The following is a 10,000-nucleotide window of genomic DNA, read 5'->3' on the forward strand; positions in this document are numbered from 1 at the left end:
AAGGATGGGTGAGAGAGAGAGGAGGGATGACATGCAGGATGGGTGTGAGAGAGAGAGGAGGGATGACATGCAGGATGGGTGAGAGAGAGAGAGAGAGGAGGGATGACATGCAGGATGGGTGAGAGAGAGAGGAGGGATGACAGGAAGGATGGGTGAGAGAGAGAGAGGAGGGATGACATGCAGGATGGGTGAGAGAGAGAGAGAGTTAGAGAGAGAGAGGAGGGATGACATGCAGGATGGGTGAGAGAGAGAGGAGGGATGACATGCAGGATGGGTGAGAGAGAGGAGGGATGACAGGCAGGATGGGTGGGAGAGAGAGAGAGAGAGAGTTAGAGAGAGAGAGGAGGGATGACATGCAGGATGGGTGTGAGAGAGAGAGGAGGGATGACATGCAGGATGGGTGAGAGAGAGAGGAGGGATGACAGGCAGGATGGGTGAGAGAGAGAGGAGGGATGACAGGCAGGATGGGTGAGAGAGAGAGGAGGGATGACATGCAGGATGGGTGTGAGAGAGGAGGGATGACATGCAGGATGGGTGAGAGAGAGAGGAGGGATGACATGCAGGATGGGTGAGAGAGAGAGGAGGGATGACATGCAGGATGGGTGAGAGAGAGAGGAGGGATGACAGGAAGGATGGGTGAGAGAGAGAGAGAGAGAAGAGTGATAACATGCAGTATGAGTGAGAGAGAGAGAGAGAGTTAGAGAGAGAGAGGAGGGATGACATGCAGGATGGGTGAGAGAGAGAGGAGGGATGACAGGCAGGATGGGTGAGAGAGAGGAGGGATGACATGCAGTATGAGTGAGAGAGAGAGAGAGTTAGAGAGAGAGAGGAGGGATGACATGCAGGATGGGTGAGAGAGAGAGGAGGGATGACATGCAGGATGGGTCATTCTGAAGGGGACAGCAGCTTCCCTCCGTTTTAACCGTCCGTCTTAAAGATCTTGGCTACTGTCTATCCCCCTGCCCCCCCCCCCCCCCCCCCCCCCCTCAGGTGCTCTGCCTGGCGGGTCTGAGTTCATATGTGATGCGGAGGCGGAGGCTTCATGTAACACGAATCTCTCATATTCACGGTCTCATCGATTCTCCATCTCTCAGCCACCGCAGGTCTCTTATGTCTGATTCTCTTTCTTGCTAAATCCGGATTTTACTAAATTACCAAAAACCGACTGCGTTATGATTAGTGGCTTTTCACATGAAATATTGAATTACTGTATGTTGAGAGAGAGAGAGAGAGAGAGAGAGAGAGAGAGAGAGAGAGAGAGAGATTGATGATCAATACCACTTCAGGGAGACATACTGTACTACACAGAACACGGCAGAAAAGCTGCTAAGAGTTGATTTTATTATTCAGAAGGAGAAGCTGGTAGATAACATGGGGCTTGCTGTACTTTTTTACATTACAGTTTTGGCAATTTAGCAGACGCCTTATTCCAAAGCGACTCACAATCAATACATTTGACTAAGCAAGTCAATCATCAGTTCACCAAGTGGAAGAGTAATCTAGCTCAGGCCAGGGGTCATTGGCAGTCTCAGTCTCAGTGATGGAAGAAGATTGGTTTGGTTTGTTTGTTTGGTTGTTTTTTAAGACTCTGGAGAAACAGTACAAGGGGGGGAAGTCGAAATCTTAGGAGACACAGTAGAGGGGGAAGCTGGTGTCTCAGGAGACGCACTGCTGGGGGGTAGTAGATGTCTCAGGAGACACAGTGCTGGGGGGTAGTAGATGTCTCAGGAGACACAGTGCTGGGGGGTAGTAGATGTCTCAGGAGACACAGTGCTGGGGGGTAGTAGATGTCTCAGGAGACGCAGTGCTGGGGGGTAGTAGATGTCTCAGGAGACACAGTGCTGGGGGGTAGTAGATGTCTCAGGAGACACAGTGCTGGGGGGTAGTAGATGTCTCAGGAGATGCAGTGCTGGGGGGTAGTAGATGTCTCAGGAGACACAGTGCTGGGGGGTAGTAGATGTCTCAGGAGACGCAGTGCTGGGGGGTAGTAGATGTCTCAGGAGACACAGTGCTGGGGGGTAGTAGATGTCTCAGGAGACGCAGTGCTGGGGGGTAGTAGATGTCTCAGGAGACACAGTGCTGGGGGGTAGTAGATGTCTCAGGAGACACAGTGCTGGGGGGGAGTAGATGTCTCAGGAGACGCAGTGCTGGGGGGTAGTAGATGTCTCAGGAGACGCAGTGCTGGGGGGTAGTAGATGTCTCAGGAGACACAGTGCTGGGGGGTAGTAGATGTCTCAGGAGACACAGTGCTGGGGGGTAGTAGATGTCTCAGGAGACACAGTGCTGGGGGGTGGTAGATGTCTCAGGAGACACAGTGCTGGGGGGTGGTAGATGTCTCAGGAGACACAGTGCTGGGGGGTAGTAGATGTCTCAGGAGACACAGTGCTGGGGGGTAGTAGATGTCTCAGGAGACACAGTGCTGGGGGGTAGTAGATGTCTCAGGAGACACAGTGCTGGGGGGTAGTAGATGTCTCAGGAGACACAGTGCTGGGGGGTGGTAGATGTCTCAGGAGACACAGTGCTGTACCTCTACCCTCTACCTGTTCTGTCAGCTTCGCTAGATGGGGTTGAACCACAGATGCTTTTCTTGATCTTTTTTTTCACTCCAAGAGAAGAGATAAAAGAGATGTCTGTCTTTCATCTTCATCTGCAGCAGAGAAGATCACTAGACCCCCCCCACTAGACCCCCCCCCCCTGCTGGGAGTCATGCAGCATGTTGGTGCTGTTATTGAAGAAGTTCTGAGCGGAGTTGAACCCTGTCAGGTTTGGATCACCCCTCCTCCCCCTCCCCACCCTGCCCTGTCTCCCCCCCCCCCCTGCTCTGACTCTCTCTGCTGACTCCTCCATACTTCCCCGTCCTGTCATTGCATGACTACCTTGACCTCAGCCAAGCCACTCACCCACACACACACACACACACACACACGCCCCCACACACACACACACACACACACACACACACACACTCACCCACACAAACTCACACAGACACTAAGAGCATAGCTGGCCGGAGTCTGAAGTCGAGCATGAACGCAGAGGCTGACAGGCCACTTACCACAGCTCTGGTCTCTCCATGTCTGGAGGTCAGAGGTCAGATGTGAGGCTGCTGTCTGTCTCTTCCACTCAGGCTGGAGACACAGAGAGCTGTGTACCCCATCCTGTCATCTTCTTTTGAGTTTTTTGGTTGGGCTGGCTGTGGCTCAGGAGGTAGAGGCTGTGTCTCAGGAGGTAGAGGCTGTGGCTCAGGAGGTAGAGGCTGTTGCTCAGGAGGTAGAGGCTGTGTCTCAGGAGGTAGAGGCTGTGTCTCAGGAGGTAGAGGCTGTGTCTCAGGAGGTAGAGGCTGTGTCTCAGGAGGTAGAGGCTGTGTCTCAGGAGGTAGAGGCTGTGTCTCAGGAGGTAGAGGCTGTGTCTCAGGAGGTAGAGGCTGTGTCTCAGGAGGTAGAGGCTGTGTCTCAGGAGGTAGAGGCTGTGGCTCAGGAGGTAGAGGCTGTGGCTCAGAAGGTAGAGGCTGTGGCTCAGAAGGTAGAGGCTGTGTCTCAGGAGGTAGAGGCTGTGTCTCAGGAGGTAGAGGCTGTGTCTCAGGAGGTAGAGGCTGTGTCTCAGGAGGTAGAGGCTGTGTCTCAGGAGGTAGAGGCTGTGTCTCAGGAGGTAGAGGCTGTGGCTCAGGAGGTAGAGGCTGTGTCTCAGGAGGTAGAGGCTGTGTCTCAGGAGGTAGAGGCTGTGTCTCAGGAGGTAGAGGCTGTGTCTCAGGAGGTAGAGGCTGTGTCTCAGGAGGTAGAGGCTGTGGGTCAGGAGGTAGAGGCTGTGGGTCAGGAGGTAGAGGCTGTGTCTCAGAAGGTAGAGGCTGTGTCTCAGAAGGTAGAGGCTGTGTCTCAGGAGGTAGAGGCTGTGTCTCAGGAGGTAGAGGCTGTGTCTCAGGAGGTAGAGGCTGTGGGTCAGGAGGTAGAGGCTGTGGCTCAGGAGGTAGAGGCTGTGTCTCAGGAGGTAGAGGCTGTGGGTCAGGAGGTAGAGGCTGTGGCTCAGGAGGTAGAGGCTGTGTCTCAGGAGGTAGAGGCTGTGGCTCAGGAGGTAGATGCTGTGTCTCAGGAGGTAGAGGCTGTGTCTCAGGAGGTAGAGGCTGGTGGAGGTAGAGGTTGTGGCTCAGGAGGTAGAGGCTGTGTCTCAGGAGGTAGAGGCTGTGTCTCAGGAGGTAGAGGCTGTGTCTCAGGAGGTAGAGGTTGTGTCTCAGGAGGTAGAGGCTGTGTCTCAGGAGGTAGAGGCTGTGTCTCAGGAGGTAGAGGTTGTGTCTCAGGAGGTAGAGGCTGTGGCTCAGGAGGTAGAGGCTGTGTCTCAGGAGGTAGAGGCTGTGTCAGGAGGTAGAGGCTGTGTCTCAGGAGGTAGAGGTTGTGTCTCAGGAGGTAGAGGCTGTGTCTCAGGAGGTAGAGGTTGTGTCTCAGGAGGTAGAGGCTGTGTCTCAGGAGGTAGAGGTTGTGTCTCAGGAGGTAGAGGCTGTGTCTCAGGAGGTAGAGGCTGGTGGAGGTAGAGGTTGTGTCTCAGGAGGTAGAGGCTGTGTCTCAGGAGGTAGAGGCTGTGTATCAGGAGGTAGAGGCTGTGTCTCAGGAGGTAGAGGCTGTGTCTCAGGAGGTAGAGGCTGTGTCTCAGGAGGTAGAGGCTGTGTCTCAGGAGGTAGAGGCTGTGTCTCAGGAGGTAGAGGCTGTGGCTCAGAAGGTAGAGGCTGTGGCTCAGGGGGTAGAGGTTGTGGCTCAGGAGGTAGAGGCTGTGTCTCAGGAGGTAGAGGCTGTGTCTCAGGAGGTAGAGGCTGTGTCTCAGGAGGTAGAGGCTGTGTCTCAGGAGGTAGAGGCTGTGGCTCAGGAGGTAGAGGCTGGTGGAGGTAGAGGCTGTGTCTCAGGAGGTAGAGGCTGTGTCTCAGGGGGTAGAGGCTGTGTCTCAGGAGGTAGAGGCTGTGTCTCAGGAGGTAGAGGCTGTGTCTCAGGAGGTAGAGGCTGTGTCTCAGGAGGTAGAGGCTGTGTCTCAGGAGGTAGAGGCTGTGGCTCAGGAGGTAGAGGCTGTGTCTCAGGAGGTGGAGGCTGTGGCTCAGGAGGTAGAGGCTGTGTCTCAGGAGGTAGAGGCTGTGTCTCAGGAGGTAGAGGCTGTGTCTCAGGAGGTAGAGGCTGTGTCTCAGGAGGTAGAGGCTGTGTCTCTGGAGGTAGAGCCGCCGTCTAATGATCACAAGGTCGGCAGATCCTTGGGCAAGACACTAAACCCCAAATTGCTCCCAATGAGCGGGCCGGCGCCTTGCATGGTAGCTTGCCGCCGTTGGTGTGTGAATGTGTGTGTGAATGGGTGAATGAGTGGCCGTTGTAAAGCGCTTTGGAATAAGGCGCTGTAGAAGTCAGTCTATAAGTCAGTCTGTATAAGTCAGTCTGTATACCAACCCCGGCTGGTCACATGTCGAAGTGTCCTTGGGCAAGACACTGAACCCCAAATTGCTCCCAATAAGCGGGCCGGCGCCTTGCATGGTAGCTTGCCGCCATTGGTGTGTGAATTTGTGTGTGAATGCGTGAATGAGAGGCCATTGTAAAGCGCTTTGGAATAAGGCGCTGTATAAGTCAGTCCATTTACCATTATGTAGCTAAATGGCAAAAATTGTAACAGTGGTGCTCTCTGTCGCCCCCCACAGGTGAACGTGGCTCCTGCGTGCGTCAGGGCGCTGACTAAGATGCTGTACTGCCCGTACTGCCGGGGCCTGCCGGGCCTGAAGCCCTGCCACAACTACTGCCACAACGTCATCAGAGGCTGTCTGGCCAACCAGGCCGACCTGGACCCCGAGTGGAACCTGTTCATAGGTGAGAACCCCTCTGTGTGTGTGTGTGTGTGTGTGTGTGTGTGTGTGTGTGTGTGTGTGTGTGTGTGTGTGTGTGTGTGTGTGTGTGAACCAGGCCGACCTGGACCCCGAGTGGAACCTGTTCATAGGTGAGAACCCCCGGTACCCCTGTGTGTGTGTGTGTGTGTGTGTGTGTGTGTGTGTGTGTGTGTGTGCCAACCAGGCCGACCTGGACCCCGAGTGGAACCTGTTCATAGGTGAGAACCCTGGTACCCCTGTGTGTGTGTGTGTGTGTGTGTGTGTGTGTGTGTGTGTGTGTGGAACCTGTTCATAGGTGAGAACCCTGGTACCGCTGTGTGTGTGTGTGTGTGTGTGTGTGTGTGTGGAACCTGTTCATAGGTGAGAACCCTGGTACCGCTGTGTGTGTGTGTGTGTGTGTGTGTGTGTGTGTGGAACCTGTTCATAGGTGAGAACCCTGGTACCGCTGTGTGTGTGTGTGTGTGTGTGTGTGTGTGTGGAACCTGTTCATAGGTGAGAACCCTGGTACCGCTGTGTGTGTGTGTGTGTGTGTGTGTGTGTGTGTGTGTGTGTGTGTGTATATATTAACCTGTTCATAGGTGAGAACCCCTCTGTGTGTGTGTGTGTGTGTGTGTGTGTGTGTGTGTGTGTGTGTGTGCATATGTGTGTGTGCATATGTGTGTGTGTGCATGATGTGCATATGTGTGTGTGTGTGTGTGTGTGTGTGTGTGTGTGTGTGTGCATGATGTGCATATGTGTGTTTGAGTGCGCTTTTGAATCTCCTCTGTGAGAGCACCGTGGCATGTTATGTTCAGCTTTAAGGGATTTCAGGAAGACGAAAACAAAGATGTTATTTATGGAGCGGCTGCTTCTCCTGTGTGAAGCGTTGTTGTCTTAGCGGTCCCTGCTAGCTTGGCAGCCTCTGTACAGCGTTGGCTCCTGCTGCTGAGGATTGATAAAGAGGAGAAGATCGCAGGGAAACGCGTTTCAGAGCTGTGTTTCATGCTGAGCCCTGTGAGGAATGTTTCAGAGGCGCCGTAAGGACGCAGCTAGCTGCTCTAAGCCGTCCTGTAGCTGTCTGACGACCTAGCGGAGACATATATGTAGCATCTCCCTCTCTAAGCTGTCTGACGACCTAGCAAAGACATGTATGTAGCATCTCTCCTCCTCTAAGCTCAGGAGGTAGAGGCTACATGGCAGTATACATGGCAACAATGCTGTTGTGTGTGTGTCATACAGTGCTGGGTGTATGTTGTGTGTGTGTGTCATACAGTGTTGGGTGTATGCTGTTGTGTGTGTCATACAGTGCTGGGTGTATGCTGTTGTGTGTATTTCATACAGTGCTGGGTGTATGTTGTGTGTGTGTGTCATACAGTGCTGGGTGTATGCTGTTGTGTGTGTGTCATACAGTGCAGGTGTATGCTGTTGTGTGTATGTCATACAGTGCTGGGTGTATGCTGTTGTGTGTGTGTGTCATACAGTGCTGGGTGTATGCTGTTGTGTGTATGTCATACAGTGCAGGTGTATGCTGTTGTGTGTGTGTCATACAGTGCTGGGTGTATGCTGTTGTGTGTGTGTCATACAGTGCTGGGTGTATGTTGTGTGTGTGTGTCATACAGTGCTGGGTGTATGCTGTTGTGTGTGTGTCATACAGTGCTGGGTGTATGCTGTTGTGTGTGTGTCATACAGTGCAGGTGTATGCTGTTGTGTGTGTGTCATACAGTGTTGGGTGTATGCTGTTGTGTGTATTTCATACAGTGCTGGGTGTATGCTGTTGTGTGTGTGTCATACAGTGCAGGTGTATGCTGTTGTGTGTGTGTCATACAGTGCTGGGTGTATGCTGTTGTGTGTGTGTCATACAGTGCTGGGTGTATGCTGTTGTGTGTGTGTCATACAGTGCAGGTGTATGCTGTTGTGTGTGTGTCATACAGTGCAGGTGTATGCTGTTGTGTGTGTGTCATACAGTGTTGGGTGTATGCTGTTGTGTGTGTGTCATACAGTGCTGGGTGTATGCTGTTGTGTGTGTGTCATACAGTGCTGGGTGTATGCTGTTGTGTGTGTGTCATACAGTGCAGGTGTATGCTGTTGTGTGTGTGTCATACAGTGCAGGTGTATGCTGTTGTGTGTGTGTCATACAGTGCTGGGTGTATGCTGTTGTGTGTGTGTCATACAGTGCTGGGTGTATGCTGTTGTGTGTGTGTCATACAGTGCAGGTGTATGCTGTTGTGTGTGTGTCATACAGTGCAGGTGTATGCTGTTGTGTGTGTGTCATACAGTGCTGGGTGTATGCTGTTGTGTGTATGTCATACAGTGCAGGTGTATGCTGTTGTGTGTGTGTCATACAGTGCTGGGTGTATGCTGTTGTGTGTATGTCATACAGTGCTGGGTGTATGCTGTTGTGTGTATGTCATACAGTGCAGGTGTATGCTGTTGTGTGTGTGTCATACAGTGCTGGGTGTATGCTGTTGTGTGTGTGTCATACAGTGCAGGTGTATGCTGTTGTGTGTGTGTCATACAGTGCTGGGTGTATGCTGTTGTGTGTGTGTCATACAGTGCTGGGTGTATGCTGTTGTGTGTATGTCATACAGTGCTGGGTGTATGCTGTTGTGTGTATGTCATACAGTGTTGGGTGTATGCTGTGTGTGTGTGTCATACAGTGCAGGTGTATGCTGTTGTGTGTATGTCATACAGTGCAGGTGTATGCTGTTGTGTGTGTGTCATACAGTGCAGGTGTATGCTGTTGTGTGTATGTCATACAGTGCAGGTGTATGCTGTTGTGTGTATGTCATACAGTGCAGGTGTATGCTGTTGTGTGTGTGTCATACAGTGCTGGGTGTATGCTGTTGTGTGTGTGTCATACAGTGCTGGGTGTATGCTGTTGTGTGTATTTCATACAGTGTTGGGTGTATGCTGTTGTGTATTTCATACAGTGCAGGTGTATGCTGTTGTGTGTGTGTCATACAGTGCTGGGTGTATGCTGTTGTGTGTGTGTCATACAGTGCTGGGTGTATGCTGTTGTGTGTATTTCATACAGTGCTGGTTGTATGTTGTGTGTGTGTGTCATACAGTGCTGGGTGTATGTTGTGTGTGTGTGTCATACAGTGCTGGGTGTATGCTGTTGTGTGTGTGTCATACAGTGCTGGGTGTATGCTGTTGTGTGTGTGTCATATAGTGCAGGTGTATGCTGTTGTGTGTATGTCATACAGTGCAGGTGTATGCTGTTGTGTGTGTGTCATACAGTGCAGGTGTATGCTGTTGTGTGTGTGTCATACAGTGCTGGGTGTATGCTGTTGTGTGTATTTCATACAGTGCTAATAACTACCGGTACCTAGTGAAGACATGTATGTAGCCTCTCTCCTCCTCTAAGCTGTCTGACGACCTAGCAAAGGCATGAATGCAGCGTCTCCTCCCTCTTGTTGTTTTTTGTTGTTGTGCCAAACTTCCCCAGAAACGTGAGGACGGGTTTTTGAAGTCGTGTCCCAGCAGAATACATCAGCAACACTGCAGTACTTCTGAGCTGTCACTTCGGTTGGTTGGTGTGTGTTTGAGTGTGTGGGTGCACGTGCATTCGTGTGTGTGTGATAGCGCTGTTGACAGACAAACCCGGGAGATGTGGTGGTGTCACTTGTTGTTGTTTTTGTTTGTTGTCTTCCTGGAGAGAACAAGCCACACTTCCGTCATCTCAGCAGAACAGAACACAGAACAGAGCAGAACACCTGAGAGCCTCTCTGACTGAGACGACTCACAGCAGCGTGAGAAGTGTTAAAAAGTTAGAGTCTTCTACAAACGGAGGAGGAGGGGGGGGGGGGGGAGGGGGGGGGGGAGGGGGGGAGGAGGGGAGTCTGGTCTTATTGCCGCTCAGGGAATGTTGAACAAGACAGTGAATGCAAAAACTATTGTAGCAATGAGTACAACACACACACACACACACACACACACACACACACACACACACACACACACACACACACACACGAGAGAGAGATGTATCCTGTCTGACTGAGACAGAAACCTGTGGGCTATACGAAAATAATGGATTTCTCATTCATTTCTTTTTAAACATTTTCTTATCGAAAATTGTTTTTGTTTTGTTTGCTCAGCAGGGAGTGTTGTATCGCAATTAGAGCAGTCGAACCCTGGGGACATTTTCTCTCTCTCTCTCTCTCTCTCTCTCTCTCT

General features: G+C 51.9%; 1 protein-coding gene across 1 annotated transcript in view; it reads left to right on the plus strand.

Annotated features, from left to right (window-relative positions):
- LOC308175318 (glypican-6-like) overlaps positions 1–10,000 on the plus strand; it is a gene marked incomplete at both ends in the record, with an annotated part of 215,632 nt that overhangs the window by 160,186 nt on the left and 45,446 nt on the right. The window contains one exon of the mRNA XM_080551002.1: positions 5,660–5,825. Coding sequence (XP_080407128.1) covers positions 5,660–5,825 — 166 coding nt within the window. The remainder of the gene's footprint in view (positions 1–5,659; positions 5,826–10,000) is intronic.

Source organism: Nansenia antarctica (assembly GCF_963989245.1).
Source record: "Nansenia antarctica genome assembly, contig: SCAFFOLD_123, whole genome shotgun sequence".
NCBI classification, from domain to species: Eukaryota; Metazoa; Chordata; class Actinopteri; order Argentiniformes; family Microstomatidae; genus Nansenia; species Nansenia antarctica.